Here is a 24,578-nt window from a genome sequence, read left to right as displayed (position 1 = left end):
TTTTTCCTCTTACTTTCTGAGAACTGGTCCTTTTACAGTTTGACATGCAGGCAGTCTTCCTGACAAGGGTGGTGAAGAACACATGTTTGCTTTCCAAGATCTTATGCATGTTATAGATCATATTCTCTCTGGTTTGGTTTTCTGGAACTGAGTCTCTATCTAAAACTCTATATCCTCATGTTTCTTCTACTGCACATACTGTATTGATAATGTGGATGTCAGATTTGGACACAACACTTTTTGATTGTTTTCTGTATTTTTTTTAAATTTTATTTTGGAGTAGAGTGGATTTACAATGTTGTGTTAGTTTCAGGTGTAGAGCAAAGTGATTCAGTTATACACATACATATATCTATTCTTTTCAGATTCTTTTCCCATTTAGGTTATTACAGAATACTGAGTAGAGTTCCCTGTGCTATACAATAGGTCTTTGTTGATTATCTGTTTTATATATAGTAGTTGTGTATATGTTCATCTCAAACTCCTAATTTATCCCTCCCCACAACCTTTCCCCTTTGGTAACTGTAAGTTTGTTTTCTAAGTCTGTGAGTCTGTTTCTGTTTTGTAAATAAGTTCATTTATATCAATTTTTTAGATTCCACACATAAGTGATATCATATGATATTTGTCTTTCTCTGTCTGACTTACTCCACTTAGTATGATAATCTCTACGTCCATCCATGTTGCTGCAAATGGCATTATTTCATTCTTTTTTATGTCTGAGTAATATTCCATTGTATATATGTACCACATCTTCTTTATCCATTCATTTGTCAATGGCCACTTAGGTTGCTTCCATGTCTTGGCTATTGTAAATAGTTCTGCAATGAATATTGAGGTGCATGTATCTTTTTGAATTATGGCTTTCTCTGGATATATGCCCAGGAGTGAGATTGCTGGATCATATGGTAGTTCTATTTTTAGTTTTTATAAGTCCATCATTATTCCTCCTGTTCCCAGTGATCGAGAGGCAAGGTCCAGCAAGTGAAAGAATGATGGTAGATTCCAGAACAAAATTAATGGCTGAGCCACAGAGAGAGCTCTGGGTGGATTTCTGTCAACTGGGCAATCTCACTGACCTAAAAGGAGAAGCCTCATTTCTAAAAACTGTCAGAGAGTAATTTCCTACTTGTCTCAGACTTCTTCCTCAAAGGAGCTATGGAGATGAAGGACATACCCTAGGGAGAGGACCATACAGAGACCAGCCCAGGAACATCCTTGCAAATGCATGACATCCTTACAGAGCTACCAGACCTTTCAGCAGAGGAACTCATAAACACAGCATTCAAAACTGCCAACCTCAACTAAATGGCTGGCCCAGATTCAGGAAGATTCCCTTGGTCACAACATGGTTTACTGAATGCCTACTACTTGCATTTTTTTTCATTTTGAAATAATTTCAGACTTCAAAATGTTATAAAATTGGCACAAAGAGTTCATACACCCCTCACCCAGATTCCTCAACTATTAACATTTTACATAACTATTATACAATTACCTAAAACATGAAATACCTTGATATTTTTGGAGAGTACAGGTCAGTGCAAGAGGGAAGAGATATGGGGACATATGTATATGTATAACTGATTCATTTTGTTGTAAAGCAGAAACTGACACACCATTGTAAAGCAATTATACTCTAATAAAGATGTTAAAAAAAAAAAATGTCCCCCAGTTTGGGTTTGTCTGATGCTTCCTCAAGATTAAACTCAGGCAAGAGTATCACAAATGCTGTTTTGCCCTTCTCAGTACATCATATCATGAGGCACATGGTTTAGATTTGTCCCACTATTATTAGATAATAAACACCATTATTTATTATGTTGAAAACTTTGAGCACGTGATAAAGGTGGTATTTGTCAGGCTTCTCCAGGGTAAAATTACTATTTTTCCCTTTGTAACTTATATGTATCTTGGGGAGATACTTAGAGATGGTAAATATTCTGGTTTTCATCATACAGTCACATAATTTTAGCATCCTTTACAGATTTATTTTTACATGCCAGCATTTTGCTAAGCATTTTTCATGTATTATTTAATTCTTATTGAGGAATCTGAAGTTCAGAGTGATTAAGCAACTAAACCCAGGACATATAGCCACTAAGCGATAGAGTCAGGGTTTGGATCACAGTCTGACTCCATCACTCTTACAAATGAGAGGAGAAGCATACCAGCATCTAAAGTCTCCACTATTTATGGCCCCTGGGCTAACCTATTCTGCTACCATGAGTGTATCATTACTTAAAAGCGTAAAAGGACACACACCCAATGGTACAATTTTGACATTCTAGGCCAAGACAGAAAGTGGGGAGAATGTTGTAGGGGGAACACAGGATATTATATTCAATTCAGCTGGAATTGACACAATATTTATTATTATTTTCTTCCTTTCTTTAAGAATTTTTTCTTTTAATTGGAGAGCAACACTTTAGTCAGGATTGTGCAAAGCAAGTTAATAGAAATGGCCCAACCTTTAGGAGTTTAACACTTAAATTAATCAAGGCCAATGGCTTATGACACCAAGCATGGCTATACTAGCAGACAAACCCTAAGAAGGAGTTAGGGATCACCAATATTTAAGACAAGTATGTCCTGAGGCCCAGTGGATAAACAAAGTCTTGAGAGATATCTTGGACACTGAGTGCTTAATAAATGTAAGGCCACAGAAAAACTTTTCTCATTAAATAATGCCAGTTTATGCTATTTTGTTGAGTTCATAAGTTCTGTGAGGGCAGAGACCATGTCTTTCTTATCCATCAATGTTATCCCCCAGACCTTGCACAGTGCCTAACTCACAGAGTCCAATCATATTTACTGAATTGAATGTTCTGGTCAAAGTATCATGTTTCAAAGTGTGTTCTAGGCAGAATATATGGTAACAATGAGGGTTCTGGGGAAGCTGGAGAAGGCCTGAGGAGGGACTCAACCTGACAAATATATTTCTAAAAATGGAAGCATTGGGCTCAGTGCTAATAAACTTTTCATTTTGCTTTGATTATATACATTCTCACTGAGCTGGTCTTCAAGAGAAAAGAGTTAGCCAGGGTGACAGATTCTGTCGTTATTGTTTTGTTTTGGGTGAAGTTATACTGTTTATGAGCCACCAGCACTACCACAGAAACCAACACCCTGCTTCCTTGAAACATTTCTATCATCACACCCCAGCCACCCCATATTAGTCAGATTCTTCCAGTTACAGCTTATAGAACCTGACTCAAGCTAGCAGAGATAAAAGAAATGACCATCCCACATAACTGGCTTCAGACACAGCTAGATATGGAAGTTCAAATGATGTCACCAAAGGGTGTCTGTTTCTCTTGCCATTTCTTACTTCTGCTTATCTCTGTTCAGCTTAAACTGGCTCTCTTCACATGGTGCCAGGAGAGCTGCTAGCGGGCCCCCACTCACACATTTCCAGCCTGGCAAGCCCAGAGGAAAAGAGCAAGCCTTCCCTATAGCTCTGTCAAGAAAGTCTCAGGAGGATTATGATTGGCCAGATTGAGTCAGGTGTCCATCCTTGAACCAATCAATACAGCCATGGTGGTGAGACTGGCGAGACTTCAGTCACATGCCCAGTCCTTGGGTGGGGCAGCCAAGTTGAACCAATCATGTGGAATGTATTTTTCCCACAGTAAAAAGAATGTTGCTGCCAGAAGTGAATGGGGAGAAGTAATCATCAACAGTCAAAAATACCAGATGCCCATTACAGTCTACACTTAATAGTAGCTGAGAATTAAGGTGTCCCTACTCTCATCAGCCTTTCTTGACCTGTCCTGCCACCACAAATATTTTCTTCTCTGACCTCCATTGGTGTTAACTCTCTAGTCCTAGTCGTGCACTGGCCTACACAGCTCCATAACTGGTTGTGACATTGATAATAAGACGATAAGCTCCCAGAGGACAGAAGTCTTGTGTTATTTGTCCTATGCACTGCTCCTTCCATCCTGGCACAGCACACAGAACAGACACTCTGCAATGACTGTTAAGGTTTCAAGCCCAAAACTTCTGCTATCATGTCAGCTCATCTCAGGCCTCCTTGTTGATGATCTGAAACTTAGTTCAATTTGGGCTTCTTTACGTAGTGGGCACCTGAACCTAAATCATTATGTCAGGCAAGAGTCTCTTTCTGTTTTGAATCATGACAAAAAAAGAGACCCGTGCAGGTACTTCAGACCAAGATTATGCCAGGCCCCCAAAAGTCCTTTCAAAAGTTTGCAAAGACTTTCCAAACTAGAAAGCTTAGAAGAAATTCTAAATGAGATTTTTTAGGTCCTGCCACCAATACAAGAGGAGCTGCCATGTGAGAAGTGAAAAAAAAGAGACAAAAATCCCTCAGTAATGCCAGCCCCACTTCTGTCTCTCCGTCCCGCAGTTGGCTTCTGCGGGTCTGCTGACCTTGTGTTGGAAAACTGGTCACATGGAGCTCACGTTATCAGACAGAACCTGCCTGGGTACATGCTTCTGACTTTTGTCTGTGTTTCTATTACACAAATGCCACAAATTCTGTCTTTGCAAGATTGAATTGAAGATTGAGCTGCCTGAAAAGCCAAAGAGGGGAGCTTCTCCTTCCCCTCTGCTCCAGCTGGAGACCCAGGGTCCGTCTGTAGCACATCCCTAACTGTGTCTGGGCCCCTGGAGCAGATTCGAGGAGATTTATGTTTATCCAAGTTCTCATGCCCGCTGGACTTCTGAATCAAAGGTGGAGTTATAAAGCAAAGAAATATACTGCAAGACTCTAGCATGCACTTGTGAAGCTGAAGCATTTTGCTCCCTTTTAATAAGGTTAAAAATAGTTACAAGTGGAGCACTGGAATAAGGGCTTGAAAGAGCTCTGTGGTGCATCTGTGACTTAGGCCTGGCTGACATTTTACAGCCCCGCCTATTAAAAATCCCAGGCCGCGGTTGCTCCTGTTCATTGCCCTCACCAGGCATGCTAACAACTCAGCCTGTGGGCCACTGGATGTTTTCAGCCCTGGCGTCTGGATCCCAGAACAATTGATGGGGGCCAGTCAGCCGCTCCTGACAATTACGAGAGGTCATTTTAACTACCTGTTGACTTGTTTCACGTTAAGGATGGCCAGCTGGTGCAGAAAAGCTTTAGCAAAAAAGGAGAGCAAAACCTTACCTACAGTTCAATGTTGAGATGGCTGAAAAGAAACCCACTGAAGGGGCAAGTGCATTTTGGGCTGAATGGAGGAAGGAAAGCAAATTAAACTCATAAAGCCTAAGATCAAGGAGAAACTGAGTTACGGAGAAGACTCCATTCCTCAAACCCTGCCCAGGTCAGTCACACTCCGTCTGCCTACTGAGCAAACCTGTGCCCCAGTAAGTAGAAAGAAGCAGCAAAGCCCCGTGCCTCCTGCCTCAGTCTAAACGGTAATGTGATTATAAAACCTCAGATCAAAGGATCGAAAGGATCCTGGCCCAATGCCAGGGAGAGTCATGGCTCCTGACAGAACTAAATCAGGTCCAATCTGGATCTGAGAATAATAAAGCAATTAGCCATGAAGTGACAGAAGCTGAATTTCACAGTAAAAGCAGTGCTAACCAACCATTTAGCATCATGAGAACAAGACCCTCTTTCTTCAGCCACCTGCGGTCACCACCCCACCCCCTATGCTGTAACTCCCACCCCGCCTTCCAACTCGCTGAATACGAAAGACTAAGCCCAGGCCTGCACTAACAGGCAGACAGGGGTGGGGCAGTGGATAGACCCCTCATTCAGAGGCCTCCAGAGGACACGTTGACTTGGCTCAGAAAAAAAAGAGCTTACTAACTACGCAGAACTTTTCAAAACAAGGCTCTGGCTACTTAGTTAATTGGCAGAGATGAAAGGCAAGGATATGATGAGAAACGGTGGTTTTATCATAAATGAAGGAGGAAAAATCAAAACGGCAATCTTGGTCTCCATCACTAAAGAATCTCAGAAGATATAAAAATCTGCCTGCGTTTTTGAAAATCTTACTTAAGCACACAGGTCTGTTGATATAACCTTGAAAGTCTGACCATCCTTGCTTGTTTCACCCCCAAATACATGGACATGTCCATGTGCGCGTGTGCACGCGTGCGTGCGTGCGCGCGCGCACACACACACACACACACACACAGACTATTGCTAAAATTCCTACTTTTAGAAGTGGACTCTGTCTTTCCTACCTGCTGTGGCCAGGTAGTCGGGCACATGGTCTGTAAGGCTACCCACTGATAAGAGCCACCTTCGCCACCAGCCACAATAAGCAAATGGAATTTTAAAACTACATAACTTGGTTTTTAGTCCTTTGGTCAATTAGTTTACACACAGAGCTTTGTTTTTATCTGTCCTTTTCCAGGAGATTCCTAGAAGAGGAGACAATAAAATTTATAAGAAAGGAAGGAAGGAAGGGAGGGAGGAAAGAAGGAAGGGACGAACGAGCAATTCCTTAGAGTTCTAGAGCGCTATCTAACACCCTTGCATGTGTGTACATATATAAAAATGAGATTACTTAGCTCTAGCTAGCTGCTTTAATATTATCAATACCTTTAAACATTCAACATGTTCCTATTACCCTCACAAGTTCCTGTGAATTCACTGGTATCTTGAAGAAAAAAGAAAAAAGAAATCATTTCTACTCTCCTCCTTAGAGAGAACTACTTATATAAATCCTTCTGAAAAGGTCAGAGAAACAAAATAAATTGGGTAACCCATCTGATACCTTTTGGGAAGACAAGAGAAGCATGCAGAAAGGGAGGTAAGCTTTAATTCAGTAGGTTCCCTCAACAGGGAACATTCCTGACACTGTAATCCCATCTTTGGTCAACCCACATGCAACCCAATTCTCTCCACAGCATGGAAGAGCCAGAAATTTCTGTCAAATTGGGATAATGACTCCTCTTTGGGAAGATATTTAATTTTATCAAGGATAGCGTTTTTTAGGGACTGTGGGCAGGCTATTCTCCAAAATAGGTCCATCAGTCAGGTTAAGTGAAAAAGGACCCCAAACGAAGAAACGACCTTTCCTTTCCAATGAACATCTTTGAACATGGATGGAGTCAAGATGGCACACCTCAAATTTTCCCCCCTGTGAAGAGAAAAAGAACATGTACATGTGGGCACACATGCATGCACACACAGGCGGCCTGTTATTTTTGCGGCTGTTTACATCACCGAGAGCAGGGGTTTATAAGGAAACACTGACAGGCCCGTAAAGAGAGCAGAACTAGCGGGCCCCACCACAGCAACCATTTAAGCTCCTTTTTTCTTAGGAATGACTGGCCCAACCAATGAGAACAGAGTAAACACGGCTGGCGTCTTAATGACCTTTGAGCATTAGCAGATGGCCTTTTTATGATCACAGATTAGCAGTACATGGTCGTTTGTTAATGACCGATAACAGGTGCCAGTGGTCCCTGACACTTCTTTCTGTGCTCTTTCTTTACCTTCCCTGAGGAAGCAAGGGTTAGCCTCTCAGCAAACCTGCTTTCTCCGTGCCATCCTTTGTTTCTCTTTTGGCTGAAAGACAGCCCACTCCCAGCAACCTAAAGGGGATGCAAGGATGCAACCGCTTCAATGTCTCAATCTCCCTCTCCCGTTTGCCTCCCTCTGAAAACATCCCCCTCTGGGTATGAGTACCTAAGCCTTGCAGGTTTGAACTATATAAGCCTGGCAGTTTTGAACTATATAAGCCTGGCAGCAAAGGGAAGACGACTCTAAACCAGACTTACTTACAGGAGGATGTCTGGTACTATGGATATAAATGGCAAAAAAAACCACAGCCAAGGCTTTGTCCAAACTTAATTAAATGAATCAGCCAGAGTGGGTGAAGCCATCTCAAGCCTTCCTTTCTGCCATTTACAGCGTCCAGTTAACTTGACCTGGAAGAACGCAGCTTTCCCCTGCACTGTGACCCACCCACTCCCCTCACCTTCGGGACCACTTGCTCTCTCTGCCAGCCCTCTCACCTCCCAGATCTTGCATCCCCAAGAAGAAAATCAGCTGTGTGGAGCCAGTGCCCAGTTACGTAAATGATTTTTCCACCCAGATTTGGGTAAATATACCTCTGGCTTAGTTTTTTCCTGGAGTAATTCAGGAGGGCACCAGGAGGCAGAGTAACTACCAAATTGGTTTCTCTGTGTTCATCTCTGTGGGTGGGGAAAGAAAACTCCTACAATTAACCTGAGATGCTGACTGGCTCCAGGACCTTGGGGTTGCAATCCCCAGGGAGCTGAAGAAGAAGCCCACCTTAAAGTTGGAGAAGCAGAGCTCAGGGCACTCACAGAACATGTGAATCAAGCGCCCCTGACCTGGAGGCGGAAGCCCTCTTCTCCCAAACATGGAAGGAGGGCCAGTGGAGGCTGAGCTCTGCACACGTCCACCTGCACTGTGTGCACGGAGAGGGCTGCTTTTTAGAATAAAAAGTATTGTTTTTCAAAATATAAGTTGAATGTACATCATTGGAAAACAACTTGTTTTCCAAAGGAGACACATTTTTTTGTCTTTACCAAAATGCTGAAAAATATGTGTCAGTTACTGCTGCCTTACAAAATACAGCTTAGGAAACTGTAGGCATCTTATTTTTTAAATAAATTAGAGATCCCCCCAAATGGACAGATTTGTTACAGCATGAATGGAAACATGAACTTTTTAAGGATTTTTTTTTTTTTTGATGGGTTGAGGGACTTACTCTGTGTTTTGACAGGATTGCTCATAAAAAAAAAAAAATCCTATTTTCAGCTTGAAAAGCTGTATGTTCTCTAGTGACTATTATATCTGTGGGGATATTCCTTGCTGTTTTGGGGCTGATCACTCGAAGTGGGGGAAGAGGATTAAATAATTCTAGAGAGATTAAATCACAAAGTCAAATTTAAAAGTAGCCATTTCTCTGGCTTATACAGGAAAAGTATGAATCAACCATGGTCCCGTAGCCTCTCGCCCATCCTTCCCCTTCTAAAATGAGGGCACTTGTACAGTCTCACTGAATTCCCTGGGGTGACAGCTCTCTCTCAATTCTTGGTCAAGTTTCAAGATCAAGTCTTTACTCCAGGCTTCGTCTTTGCCCCAGCCCCTCATGCTGTGGCTCAGAGGTGTAAAACCAATTAAGAAAATGAATCCCAAGGTGCTGGATTTCTAGATCTGTTGGGCAAGGTTCCCCCACCCCCATTTCCAATGTGAGAGAGTAAGAAAGAAAGAGAAGAAAAGGAACTCACACTTAGCCCACAGGGAACACTGTTACAAAGAAGAACAAATAAAATGTTAGTGGAGACAGTAAACTCAGCACCCTCCACCCTTGGATACAGCCAACACAACAGTGGTTTTATCCTTTCTGTTGACCACGTATAAAATAAGGAAGGAAATGCATGATGTTGAAGTGAGACTCAAAGGGCACCCCCAATTCTGGGACCTCTTATTTGGAGAAAATATACAGCTATATCTCCCCCCACACCCACCAATTCTTTAGCAATCAAACAGCAACAGATCCTTTTCCATCTAGATGCTGCTGTCGGAAAGCCCTAATTTAAACTACTATTATATAAATATCCTTTCCTGGCCCTAGTCAAATCCAGATCTCATCTTTGTATTGCATAGTCAAAAAGATAAAATGAAAAATCCATTACTAATTAGACTGTTAAATTAAACTGCTTTAACTTTATTTTATGAGAGGCATAAAGTACATAAAGAGAAGACGCAAAGTGCTACCCATGACCTTTAGCGGCGACTTGTGGCCCACCTCGACGTTTTTTGAACCGCTTGCCTGAAAACTCCTGGATTTGCTAACACCTTCTATTCCCTCTCTACCACTTCTAAACCTGAAGGATTTATTTTTAACAGTCCCTCACCCACATAATGACTTTAAAATTCCTTAGGTTCATACCTTAAAATATAGCTGGGAATTAAGAAATAATGTCAATTAATAGTTGAAGCTCAGAGGCACTAATGGAGTTAGCTAACCACTTCCTTCTGGAAAGCTCACCTAAGTACATAGAAGAGTCTAAGCGCCCTAAGATTTCTGTGCTTCCGTGCAGGGGTCAGCAAACTAGGGGCTGCAGGCCAAATACAGCCCACTACCCGTTTGTGTGCAGCCGCAAGCTAAGAAGAGTTTTTACATTTTTAAGTGGGTTCAAAAATCAAAAGAATTCAATTTTTTGACACATGAAAATATTATTAAATTCCAATTTCAGTGCCCATAAGAAAAGTTTTATGGAATAAACACACACACGCTCATTCTTTATGTTTTATCTGTGGTCGCCTTCACACTACAAACGGCAGCATTGAATTGTTGCAACAGAGACTATATGGTCCCAGAAGCCTGAAATATTTACTATCTGGCCTTTTACAGAAAAAATTTGCCAAGCATGGCTTCATAGGTGGCTTTGCTATATGCACAGACAAGAGGAAATTGGGTGCCACTCGTTCCAGTGAGAAATTGAATGTCAGTGAAAGAAAGTGTAGAACATTTAGTTCTGTTAAGTGAACAACCATGTTAATAGAACAGTGTAGCAGAGATCTTAGCAGCCCCCAAAGCAGGACATGGGAGTAAATCAGCTCCCACATCTGACATTATCTTATTTTGTATTATTATATAAGTTATTAACTGTGATACCTTTAAATATTTGTACAGTAGAGCCAAGTGACTGTTAGGTTTCCCAGCTCATTTACTATTATCAGATGTTCTGCTCTGTGTGCCATATCAATGAAGTCTCAATTGTAGCACCTCTGAGAAAGGTTGGCTACCCATTGGTTTCATGGATTTTATCTTCCAGGATATTTCTCTTCCTAAGACTTTTTTAAGGTCTGCGATATGCTCTAGAACAAGTCACATTCATGAAGAGCATTCCCTCTCTTTAGACAATGAAAGAAGACGTGTGCCTCTGTGACTGCATTTAGTCTGTGCTTGCCAGACACCCTTCTCGACACCAATGTAGGTCCAACTTTCTGTCTCCTAAATTGATTACCTGTATTACATGTTTATTTATTTTAAAATTTCCATTCCTTTTTTCTCATCTCCCTTTTTTCCTCCCTCCTTCCTTCCTTTCTTTCTCTCTCCCTCTAAGCACAGACTTTGGAATCTGATAGACCACAGTTCCAATCCCAATGTTGTCACCAGAAGCTGTGCGTCCATGGGCAAGTCACAGAATCTCTCTGAGCCTATTTCCTCACCTATAAATTAGAGGTAAGAGTAAGCAGCTTGAATATATTTGAACTTTTGGGAGGTATGTTAGGCATGCAGCATGTTCTCAATAAATGATAGCTGAATAAATAAATAAATAAAAGGACTTCCCTGGTGGCGCAGTGGTTAAGAATCTGCCTGACAATGCAGGGGACACAGGTTCGAGCCCTGTTCCAGGAAGATCCCACATGCCGCGGAGCAACTAAGCCTGTGCGTCACAACTATGGAGCCTGTGCTCTAGAGCCTGCGAGGCACAACTACTGAGCCGGCGTGTTACAACTACTGAAGCCCACACACCTACAGCCCATGCTCTGCAACACGAGAAGCCACTCACTGCAGTGAGAAGCCTGCGCACAGCAATGAAGAGTAGCCCCCGCTCACCACAACTAGAGAAAGCCCACGCGCAGCAACGAAGACCCAACGCAGCCAAAAAATAAATAAATAAATAAATATTAAAAAAAAAAAAGATAGCTGAATGAATGGATGAATACAGGTATAGTTATAGGTAAAGATATAGATTATATTTATTCCTGTGTTACTTGTACTTTACACTCTTTAGGATAGTGATAAACACAGAAAGTGCTCAATAAACACTTGATTGAACTTACATTTACCTATTCATCCTTATCGTGAGCATTTTTCAAGCACCAGTACACAATCAGCTCTATGTTACCAATATAGAACCTTAAAAAGAGGTTGAATACACATGCATGAGGATTTTTACTTCATCAAGGAGCAGCATACATCTACATGGCCAAGATCTAGGTCACAGTGTAACATATTAGAAAGCGCTTATTGTCACATCTGGCACACAGTTAGTATTCAATATATTCTGGCTGAATTGCTCCAAAATCTAAACCAGAAAGAACTATAAACAATATAAAACATATCATGGGGGAGATGCAAAATGGAGGATAAAATGAGTCAGGAAGAATGCTTTAGAGGGGGAGACATAGCTTCCTAGAGGAAGTCTGGATGTGAATTGATGGAAATAAAGCAGAGCAGCATTACAGATGGGGCTGGCATGGTGGATTGGAGCAGCCACCTTGAGGTGTCAAAGGTGTGACACGGTTGAAGGAACATGGCTTGGGCATTAGACAGACATGGGCCAGATTTTGATTCCTCCTCTTACCAGCTGCATAAACTTGAGTAAGTTACTTAGCCTCCCTAATTGTCATCAATAAAAGTCTAATAGAGGGACTTCCCTGGTGGCCCAGCGGTAAAGAATCTGCCTTCCAATGCAGGGGACGTGGGTTCGATCCCTGGTTGGGGAACTAAGATCCCACATGCCACGAGGCAGCTAAGCCCGCACACCACAACTACTGAGCTCGGGTACCTCAATGAGAGAGCCCGTGTGCCACAAACTACAGAGCCCACAGACTCTGGAACCCACGCACCACAACTAGAGAGAGAAAAAAATGCGAACACCACAACTAGAGAGAAGCCCGAGCGCCACAACGAAAGATGCCGCATGCCTCAAGGAAGACCCCGCAACTAAGACCCGACGCAGCCAAAAAAAAAAAAAGACTAATAGAGCCTACTTTACACCATTATTGACACATACAAATGTCAAGAATTTTAGCAGCTGCTATAGTACCATTTAATGCTAGAGAGTATTGTTGGAGAGCCTTGATTTAAAGATGGAAGCTTTTGGTTTTGGGCCCTTGTAAATTCAGCATCCTTCGTGAGGAACACCTGGCATGAAAATGCTAGTGATCTTCAGGGTTTTGTCCTTGACCTTCCTCTTATCTCACAACTGACCAACTTTCCTTGGATGATTTCAGCTGGTCCAATCTATACTGAAGCTGTAGGAAAAGTTAGCCACCCAGACAACCACCTGGGAGTCATTAATGCCTCCTGTTCACTCCTTCCCAAATAGTCAATCAATTCTTCTGTCAATTCTACATCCTTAATAGCTTTGTATTTCCTCCCTTTTCTACATCTCACTATCACCTAAGTCCTCATCACCTCTTCCATCATGTACATAACTTCTCTCCCTGCCTCTGTCCTTCCTGGTTGCAGGTCATTCTCCCCACTGCAGGAAGAGCAGTCTTCCTCAAGAACAAACCTGATCATGCTACTCTCCCACCTAAAATCCTTTAATGGTTTTCTACTACCTTCTGAGGAAAGTCTAAATTTTAGTGTGATGGACAAGAAATTCCATGCTCTTGTTCCTTTTGGAGTTCCACTGGCTTTTCACACATGCGCATGGGTACACACACACACACACACACACACACACACACACACACACACACTGGCTTACTGACCTGCTTGCAGTTCCCCAAATACACCATGTTCTCTCTCTTCCTTTCCTTTTCTCTTGCTATTTCTCTGACTAAGACGCTCTTCGTTATCCTCCTTAACCTGGTTAAATACTCATGAATCTTTCAGAACTCAGTGTGGATGTCACCTGCTTTGGGAAACTGTCCTTCACACCCTCCCACTTTCCACATCAAGCTAGGAGCCCCCACCAGGAACACCCATCCACTCTGTATAAATTGTACTGAATCAGGTGTTTGTTTGTCTATCTTTTCCCTCATCTCCACTAATCAATTTATGTCCTGAGGACAGAGGCCATGTCTTCATCTTTGTATCTCCAGTAAAAGCACATAAATGGAGTATGCGGTGGGGCCCCATAATTGATGGGTGGATAGATGGATGGATGGTGGTTTGGATGTCTCAATGATGACAGTTCAGAGACAGGTATCTATTCGAGATCCCTCAGCTGAGTTGCTTTTGAGGTCTCTATAGTCCATTTAGAGGAAAACTATAGTAAAAAAGAAAGGGGGCTTCCCTGGTGGCACAGTGGTTAAGAATCCACTTGCCGATGCAGGGGACACAGGTTTGAGCCCTGGTCCGGGAAGATCCCACATGCCACAGAGCAACAAAGCCTGTGCACCACAACTACTGAGCCTGCGCTCTAGAGCCTGCGAGGCACAACTACTGAAGCCCGCACGCCTAGAGCCCGTGCTCTGCAACAAGAGAAGCCACCACAGTGAGAAGCCCGCTCTCTGCAACTAGAGAAAGCCCACTCACAGCAACAAATACCCAACACAGTCAAAAATAAAATAAAATAAAAATTAAAAAAAAAGAAAGAAAGAAGACTGAGGTCAGGGTTTTGAGGGATGACATAAAAGAGCAGGAATTATTGACAAACGATATAAATAGAAGTTAGGGAGGTGCTGGAACAGTCCTTACATGTGACTAGCCATAAGAGAACCAGGTGCAAGCCTCTGCATCGCAGAAGACATTTTAAGAGATGTGCATACTCTCTGACCTGTTCACCTATTGAAGGAGTGAAAACAGAATCAACCTAAATATCTACCCACAGGAATGGTTACGTAAATCATGATATATCCACATCATGGAATATCATTCACCCATTTACATATTATAATTACAACGAATATGTGTCAACATTTTTTTTTAAATGCTTATAATACCAAGTTCAAAAGAGAGAGCTAGGAAAACCAAGACAGTGCCATATTATGGAAATCAAGAGGAGAGAGACTGCCAGGGAGAGGGGGCCTCAGTGTAGTAATGAGACAGGGAGGTCAAGGAGGATGGAGACAGGTGATGAGACCACAGAGGACTTCGGGTATCCCCTACTCAAGACTGACCGCAGTCTGTTTCACAATAGTAACCTGTGTATCCACGTCTGCCCTTCTCCGAAATCACCTGTCATATTCATGGCCAGTACAGTGCCTACCACGAGTGCTCAGTACTCTTCTCAAGGCGCCATAATGTCCTTCCTAACATCGAGCAGTTCATGGCCACCTTCGCTAATGCGCTCTCACTCCCTATCTTAGAGCTCTGAGATGGGGTTATCATTGCCCTCATTTCACAACATCACAGAAGGGCTAAGTGATTTATTTCCTTTAGTCACAGAGCACACCCTGATCCGGAGTCCTGGCCTGTGTTTTGTCAACTAAGCTATTCTTTTTACCTATTTAGTAAGTACAGTTAATTATTTGTTGTTTATACAATTACTGTTCTGTGTATTTTCCCTATATGTGTTAACTGTTCTGTTACTAGTTATCTGAGCCCCTAGAGGGCAGAAGCTATGGCTTTTGAAAAACTTTTTCAGTAGTGCCAAACTGACTGTCACACCCTTACCAATTGTCTGAGGCTGGTGATGCCTCTGATAACAGAGAAGACTCCCTTTATTCATTGCTCTTTTTCACATTTCCTGCTGGGATGCACTAGCCCTTTGAAAGCCAGTTCTAAGAGACACTGGGAAGACTGGTGAGTCATGGAATGGAGAAGGGAACCCCACTGTCCTCCCTCCCAGAGACAAAGAGGACAGGAGGCATGCAGTGCTGACACACAGGACTCTCAGAAAGAGGACCCAGAAGTTTAGCTGAATTAAAAGGTGTTCTAATAAGACAGGGCATGGAATAGAAGGTGAAAAAAAATGTCGTCCGGGAAGGAAATTTTCTTCGATAGATAGTGTGGTACAATAACAAAGATTTGGTTTTTATCTTAGGCAGTTCCTTGCACACAACTCCTAAAACCCTTGAAATCTCTGGAGTGATAAGTGTCTTTGATATGCTAATGAGATGGCTCTGGATAGCTTCAGATGGGGGCTGTCACCAGAAAGGTCAGTTCTTTCAGCCTCACCTCAGGACCTCTGAGGAAGGGAGAGAGACTAGAGACTGAGTTCATCCCAAAAGGCCAGTGATTTAATCAATCATGCCTATGTAAGGGAACCTACATAAAAACCCCTACACGATAGGATTTAGAGAGCTTCTGCGTTGGTGAACACATTGAGGTGCTTGGAGAGTTGCACACCCAGAAAGGGAAAGGAAGCTCCAGGCACCACCTCCCCCCAAATTGGCTGTTCCTGTATCCTTTATACTAAAGCAGTAAGAGCAAGTAAAGCACTTTCCTGAGTTCTGTGAGTCATTCTAGGGAATTATCCAACATAAAGGGGCGGGGGTGGGGTGGGGTGGTTCACAGGAACTTCAGAATGTAATGCCAGTTCGTCAGAAGTACTGGGACTTGGGATTGGTGTTGGAAGGTTAGAAGCAAGGACAAGCTATGGGACTGAGCCCTCAACCCGTGGGTCTGTGCTAACCACGGATGGGATCAGAACTGAATGGAATTGAACTGTTGGGCAGGCGGTGGTGCAGGAGAATTGGAGAACTGATTGCTGGTGTGGAAACCCACACACATTTGGTGTCAGAAATGTTGTGAATAAAACCAGCTCAGATAGCATATGGGGGTCTGAACAGTAGAACAGCCAGGAGCTTAGAAAGCCACAGTTCCTATCTTCCCATTTTCTGACAGAGAAGCCCATGCACAGTCACAGCCCTGCAGAGCCCAGCTGGCATCTGGATGTCACTATTTCTCATGAACAATTTTTGCCTCCACCCCTGCTATAGAGCGGGACTGATGAACCCAGAGAGCAAATGTGCCCTATGGCCCAGGAAGTAGCCTGCCCTTTTCCAAGGACTGAGGAAGAAGACTCAGTCTCCCCACTGAGGCCACTCAGGGATATGGTACTCACGAAGTCAGTTTAATCCTAGGCACTCCTCTCAACCAACATCATCTAACATCGGTCCCAGAAACTAATTAATAATTGACAAATTAAATAATGAAAACTTGCAAAGAACGAAAAAGACTTGGGAATGTAGAAGTTCCCAAGTGGACGGAGATTTGTGTTTCCAAAAAGTTAGAAGGGTGAAACACGCTTACATGGAATTTGCCAAAGGGCACAGCCAAATTTGTGCTACTCTCTGAATATGGTTCTCCAGGATCTCACTTAGATTCATTTTCTCTCTGTGGAGCTGGGTCTCTGGTGCCTCCCTTTGTGTGGTTTCTCAGTTTGTATCTCTCATAAACAACCTACTGTCATACTACTGACTTCATTCTATTCAAAGAGCCCTGGAACCCAACATGCAGATGTTGCTTGTCATCTGAAGTAGTGCTATATCTAAACAAGGTAATACTTTACTACATCCAGGGCTTTCCAAATTCCCCTTTCAGACAAAATTTAAATTTCTCAGGATCAGCAGGGTAAAGAGTAGCCAAGGGACCAACTGGTATACCTCTCTGCATAGATTATGTTGACAACATAATCTCCATGTACTGAACCCAGTCTTCAAATAAATTAAGGGGCCACTTTGCGTCTGACTTTTGTGGGTTATGATGTTCCCCATTAGCAGTACATGACTGTTTGAAAATCCAGTGAGAACTGACTTAGGTTTTCCCAAGCATAGCACATGAAATCTAAAAGCAATTAACCACATAGATGCTTGGCACTGGACAGATGCAACTTGTTTTTCTATATTGTATGCTTTTCTATTCATATGTACTTGAGTATATATATATATATTCATATATATCATATATATTTATGTGTGTGTGTGTGTGTGTGTGTGTGTGTATACACACACATATATAAAAGTAGGTGTGCGTGTATCTGAGTGAGGGAGAGAGAGCAAGGGACAGAGACACAGAGAGAGAGAGATTACTGAGATACTACGAGCCTTCTAATTGTTTTCTATCCTGCAATCCACGAGTTTTCCCCTGACTCTTTGGCATACCATTCTGGGGCTGGTGTGTTCTTGGGTCTCCAAATGATTTTTGGTTTAGGTGGCAGATGTCAACTGTTTGTGAGCAGTAACAACTGCCCTGTGGCCAGCCTGTACTGTATTGTTAAGCCACACTTGGCAATCTCTTGCTCATGGCGTTACTTCCATTTGATGCTTTGCAGTCACTTGGTTGTGTGTCTCTCTCACATTTTGTGGCTTTGTTTATTGCATTTTGGGTGTTGGCATGGCTGAAATTCATCCCAGAGAGACTGTCCACTGAACTGTTAGATGCTGAATGGTTGATACTGGGCACAAGGACTTTTGTGTAAGGGCTGTGTCATTATTGGTTCATTTTCCAATAAATGCCGTCCAAATCTACCCGGTACACTGCTGAGCAATGTGCCAACCTGTCCTAGAGCTCCAGTAGATGCCCACTGCCTCTCCTTGGTAGCTACTGGCTTGTCCAGCCATTCTTTTGTGAGGCTCTGGGGCATTGACTAAAAACAGTGGCTTTTGTGCTTGTCATAATTAGGAAAATATGGCATTTTTTTCCATACAAAAAGAGCTCACGTTAGGTTGTCTGTTCTTCAGTCATCTCAAATATTGGTATGAATTCCATTCACACAAGCTGTGTCCTTTTAAAACCAGGAAGGCAACCCAGCAAGCATCAAATAATCCCCCAAAGTAATTTTTAATGGATATGATGTGTTAAGGCACACACATGAAATTAAAATATCATAAGCCAGGCCTGTAGCTCTTTATACTTTATAGAATAACTCAATAGTGGTTTCAGTTGTGCGATGTGATTTGTGATACATTTAAATGACAGCACAGAAAGGAATGTTCTTTCCACTTGGTTTTAAGACTGAGTGGCTGAGCGTGTGTACTCACCAGTTGACCTCAGTTAAGTTGCTGGGCTTCTGTGAACCTCAGTTTCCTTTTTTGATATTCTGATTGTTCCAGCGCCTACATGCCATAGGATTCTATGGGAATCAAATGGGATAACACTGGAGAATGCATTTAATAAAACACTATAAAAATTAATGTATGTTTATCATCATAATCATCACCATCACCATCATCATCTAATTTCCAAGAAGGTATTCCTAATACAAATATTAAAAATATTTTTTTCTTAAATATCACTGCCATAATATAAACTGATACCCCTTTTGCTGTTAAGGCTTAAGAATCAAAGTTGACAAGTGATCTTAAAGTTTGAAAACTAGAATTTATTTCTCTGAAGGGCATGTTGGGCCTAGGGTTATTTTTGATAGAATAACATAAAAAAATCAAATGGCATCACACTATCATCTCCCGTTACATACATATTGTTTACATATTTAAACAGTACTACTTTCCCAGGATCTACATTTTTCTCCCCTTCCCTGCTAATGGTAAGAATTGGGAGTCTATACAAGTGCCTCCTAGTCACTGAACTGTCGGAATATTTCTTGCTAACACACATGCCACTGGATTATCTCTTCATACACATAAGCCAGTTCCTGAATTCAGTGGAGGGAGGGGAGTGAATTCCTTTAAGCCACCAGTGTTTTTTCTTTCCTCTGTCTCCTTTTATTTTCTATCCTTTCTTTTTTTTCCCTTTGTTTTCCTTTCCTGTTTTCTTTTGATATTCATAATTCTATATACTTAATTTTAATGAATTGTATGTTTTAAGCCATTATTTAGCATTACTTAGAAAGTAGCTTTGGATCGTTAAGAGTTCTACTGCCTGAGTCCCAGGAGTGGTAAACGCTTTGCACTGTTTGACATACACCCCCTCACTAAGTCTGACTGTTCCCTTTTCCTGTGTGATTAAATGAAACCTATTTCTGGTAGCTGCAATATGGTGATGATTGTCTACCTTCCAAAATGTTGGGGGCAAGAGAACAATTTTATTAGGGTGTCTACTCCAAGAATAGACAACATGCTTTAAATTTTACTCATCTAGTAAGGCATTTTGACATTTGCCAAGTGTGTATTGAGCTCTTGTTATGTGCCAGGCACTCTGATAGCAGCAGGGCCAAGGGTACCATGAGACAAATGGTGAAAAATGAAAGAGGCACTCCCTTGCTCAATGCTGAGAGTGTATGTCTCCTTAGACCCAGGCTGGTGGGCACTGACAAGACATAAAGGCATAGTGTGACCCTCATGGAACCATCCAGAAAGGGGACAGACACTAAATGAATAAAATCCGTACAAAGTAAGAAAAGAAGTAATAGGAGTAGGCACAAAGTACTGTGCTTGGTGAAATGATAGTACGGACTAATTTAAACGTGAACAAGACAGGGTGTAATGGAAGCCAGTTATGGGGTTGTGTGATCTTTTTAAGCATCTGAAATAAAATGGAGAACATTAGGAGAATGAAGGTAGCATTATCTTTCCAATCATCCAGAGCTGACTGAATGAGGTGGAGTGTATGTCAGGGGGGGCTGCATTTGACGTTAGTCCTCGGTGCTGGCAAACTAGAGTCACACAGAGTAAATATAAAGGAGAGATGGTTGGTAACACTTTCAGATCAGTCCTCACCACACCTACAGAGGCCTGCAGCCCAGTCATTACTGCTGATTTCCAAGCCCCTCATTACATTACGAAGCATTTTTTCAACAAAGGTGAACAGCTATGCCGTGGTATCTTCCATTCTTCCATCCCCTGGAAGTGTATCCCCCGCCCCTGAATATTATCTCTCTGCATTTTGCAAGGAGAAAGTAGGAATATAAAAAAACAGTGTTAGATTTTCTTTATTAAAAATATGAGAGAGAAAAAAAGGAACATTGTGTTTATTATTGTGGATATTTCCAAAGAGGTAACTAAAATTTTATGGCCGCCTTGTTAGTAACTCTATAAATCAGTTGACAGCATCTGTGTTTTAAAATCTTTTCTGCATATAAGCAGTGAAATGAAGCACACATTGGAAATTCTGATGATTTCAAACTTCAGACTTTCTTTTAAAGTAATAACTTTAATTCAGTTCTTTCTGGCATAAACTTTTTCATCCCATTATGTCAAAAATTGTATCATCCATCCATTTGTCTGTCAGAACATCTCCCTGTGGGGCGATAGGCTCCTGGCTTCTCTACTCTAAACCTCCCCATTACATCCTGCTATCAAGAGTCACAATTTTCCACGAAAGTCTCTGGTGACTTTTGACAATGTTTTACAGAGAGCTAGACCAGGAAGCTCAGAGTTAAAGGAAATCTTCCATTCTAGCAATGAATATGTAATAGGCATTACACTGTGCAGTATTCCAAAAAATGTAAGGTTCATTAAGTCTTTCTAAAGCAGGGACTTCCGTGTAGCTTTGAAGGAACCTGTCTTCACAATGGCATTAGCAAATGGCACTTTGGGGCAGAGAATATTAATACTGCACATTAAAAAACAAATTTGTTTAAATGCTGTATAGCTATATGTAGATGCTGATGATCCAGAAATAAATAAAAAGTGAATAGTTGTCCAACTTTGTATGCAAATTGCCTTTTGCTTATATACATAAGAATGCTTTTTGCTCCTAAATTCCTTCATATTAACAAGCAGGAGTGTAACTAATATATAAACTAAAGTCATTCTCTTTAATGAGAATGCTAAATATTTTAAAGAAATGCACAGCCATGAAATATCGTCAAGGGCATTTTTATACTTAAGTTTAAGAATGCTTATGACTTAACTGTTGAATTATTTAACATATTCAGCCTGGAAGCACTATTTATGTATGTTTTTAATGTTCTTACTTATGTTGGCTTTTCTTTGCTAAGGATTTAGGACCTTTGATTTCTGTTTATAAAATTTACATTTTTAATCTCCGATTTCTAGGTATTTCCCATTTGACAGTGGCAACAACATCCAGAAGGAAGGGAAAAAAGGAATAATTTCATGGAGCCTGAAACAGGGCTATATATGAAAGAAACTCAAGTCACACTGCTCAGGGAATGAAGTCAACTTTGGGAGCCAAAAATAAAAGTCCTGTTCAACAAACCACCTGTATAACTAAAATAATAGATACAGAAATATGCACCTGATTTCCAAGCTTTTCCCAAGGAAGCATGCGATAGAAAAGAGGCTGATAATCCAGTGCAATAATGTGATTCCATACAACCAGCATTTGCTGCTTTGAGTTGTCATCTCCTATTTCTCACCTATGTATTGTTTTACAATTACTGCCTTGTCACAGATTTATCAGAGCAGCATAAAAACACATTTTCTCTCATTTTTTTTCAATTAAACTTGATTCATATTTCTTAAATGTAGAAGGAATCCTCAATGATTTCGGAAGGATTTAAAGTAGAACCCCCATCAATGCCATTCAGGAAATGGAAACTGACAATCAAAGGTAGTGTGAGGGCAAGTTTTATTTGAGCTATTCCCATTAAATTCTACTTGTGTGGTTAATAATATAAAAATCATCGAGGTGACTTGGGATAGAAAGATACCTAGAATTTGCTTGAAGTGTGATTCCGTAAGAACTATAATGGCAGTAATTTTTAAGACTGGTGTGTTTTTGTCTAGTGATGTTTTGCTTTATAAACTATATTTATGTGTATATATATATATATATACAAACACACATACACATATATGCATATACATATGTATGTATGTGTATATACATGTGTGTTTTATATATATATGTGTGTACATATATATCCCAATATTACTAGTTTAGTCAAAATTTCTCTTCTGAACTAAGTCAAAAAGACACAATAATGAGGCCTCTGAGGGATGGGGCCTCAGTCATGCAGTCAGGGGAGGAACTGAAGGTTTCCATGGCTTGTTTAAACTATTAGAGGTCTTTCCGACATTGATTTTCACTTTCATTTAGCCTGGTATTCCCTAACATGTGTTCCATGGGGGTTACTAAGTTTACTTTTAAAAAGGGTACCCCAATTAAATGAGCTTTGGAAATGCTGGATTAAACAAAATTCTCAGAGCCTTAAATATATAACTGTTCTTTCTGAATCCTCAGGAGAGAAAGATAATAGCTACTATTTTCCAAACATTTTGACCAGGAATCTCTTTTTCATTATTTTTCCCCCAGAGCACTTCCAGCTAGTGTTCCACAGAGCACACTTTGGGAAACAGTGACTTTTGTCAGAAAACACTTACTTTACCTAGCCTATGGGACAGGTTCTGTGCTGGGAGAATTGTTTCATTGTTTCAGAGAATAAGGTTCATTATCAACCACAATGTGAGAAGAGACTGCCAAATTCATGTTTATGTCCATAATTGTCATGGTGTCTCCTCAACAGCATCTGGTGCCCAATAAGTAGGTGTTGAATGAATGAATGAAACAAGCTAATGATTCATACCTAAGTGTACCTGTGCAGATTATTACATCATTTTTGTATTTATTTCATATTCTAAGGAGATATTAATATAATGTTCCCCTAACTTTCACTATCACCTAGTCTCCCTAAAATTCTGCTCAGGGAAAAACCTAAAGGAAGAGAACTAATTTCATTTCATGAAAGATTAAAGAGACCAAAATTCATTTGCTTGTGTATAATGACCATGCTACTGACTCACCATTACCATCTGTGGGGAGGATTTGTACTATTAATAACTTTTTTCATTTTCATGTCTACTCTCCACTCACCTCCCCAAAACACATGCATATAACACACACACACACAGAGTCAACTCCATCACAGAAAGGAATAAAAGGCTAAACTAAGGCTAGAAATTTTATAATTTACTGGATTACAGAGATTTACCCTGTGCAGAGCTAACTGGCCTTTTTTTTATTATTGAGGTACAACTGACATATAACATTATATTAGTTTTAGTTGTACAACATAATGATTTGCTATTTGTATATATTGTGAAATGATAACCACACTAAGTCTAGTTAGCGTCTGTCACCACACGTAGTTACAAATTTTTTTCTTGTGATGAGACCTTTTAAATTAGCAACTCCCAAATATGCAATACAGCATTATTAACAATAGTCACCAGGCTGTACATAAGCATCAGAAGGTATTTATGTTAACCTAACTGGTCTTATAATAACTTTATGCATTGGATGCCTCATTTAGATACGTACCAGCTATTGTCACTACACTCTAAAATTGGCATCCTCAATCATTTTTGAAGTCTCAAGAAATACTCTTCTCTTACATAGCTATATGGCATGAGCTTATGAAATATATCATTTAAATTAACTGTGTTTGGGGACACATTAAGAATTCTGAGACAGCTCAGGGTATCCAGATGTGGCATTGGCAAGAATTATAAATCAGGGTACTAGTAAATAAATGAGAAACTAAAGTCTTTATAACTCTTTATAACTAGCTACAAACTATGGGCATGAGGATATTTAAGTGAATAGGGATGCTTCTTTCTACATATTGCACTTGTCTTTCAAAGGTAGGAGGAGACCCTCTGGATAGAGGTGTCTTGAGTTGCCCTATTGGCTGACCTTACTTCCAAAATTCCATTTCTTAAAAAAATTATCAAGAATCAAAATCCACTGACACCCACTGAGGTATGTAGGAAAAAACAGTGCTCTGATTTCATGTGAACACAAACAGTACTTTGGACATGCAGATCCAGTGGGTGATACATGTAGATGGCCCATAGAAAGTTCAGGTTCTCCAGAGCAGAGCATTTCCCCCACCATCCCAACCCTAATGAGCTAACTAGTAGTTTACCTGGAACAGACCTACAGTCACCAGTAAGGGAAGCATCAAAGTTTCAGAAGTATTGCCAGGACTAGAATGATCAAACAGGTATTTTTCTAGAGTCAGGTGTAAGGTTGAGTCTATTGGCTAAGGCATAAAAGGCCCCTGAGCACATGGGGTCCATAAATAACCATTATAACAAGAAATAGTTGCCAAAAGAGTTCTGATATTAGAAGAGGAACTTTCCCCTCCCATACACCAAGCTGAAAGCAACGTGAAAA

The 24,578-nt window shown here is 41.0% G+C and overlaps 1 protein-coding gene across 3 annotated transcripts in view; it reads right to left on the bottom strand.

Annotated features, from left to right (window-relative positions):
* Window positions 1-24,578, bottom strand: part of LOC309612449 (uncharacterized protein) — a 774,344-nt gene that overhangs the window by 322,279 nt on the left and 427,487 nt on the right. For 2 of the 3 annotated variants that reach the window (XM_082358357.1, XM_082358358.1), the window contains one exon: window positions 17,541-20,148. In XM_082358357.1, the coding sequence (XP_082214483.1) occupies window positions 20,128-20,148 (21 nt within the window). In that variant the 3' untranslated portion in view covers window positions 17,541-20,127. Of the gene's footprint in view, window positions 1-17,540; window positions 20,149-24,578 lie in introns of those variants that run through there. The other variant, XR_014235131.1, reaches the window with a different exon arrangement.

This window comes from Balaenoptera borealis (genome assembly GCF_965194805.1).
Source record: "Balaenoptera borealis genome assembly, chromosome: 15".
In the NCBI taxonomy this organism is placed as follows: Eukaryota; Metazoa; Chordata; class Mammalia; order Artiodactyla; family Balaenopteridae; genus Balaenoptera; species Balaenoptera borealis.
The sequence above is the reverse complement of the archived record's forward strand: the minus strand, read 5'-3'. Positions and strand labels throughout refer to the sequence as shown.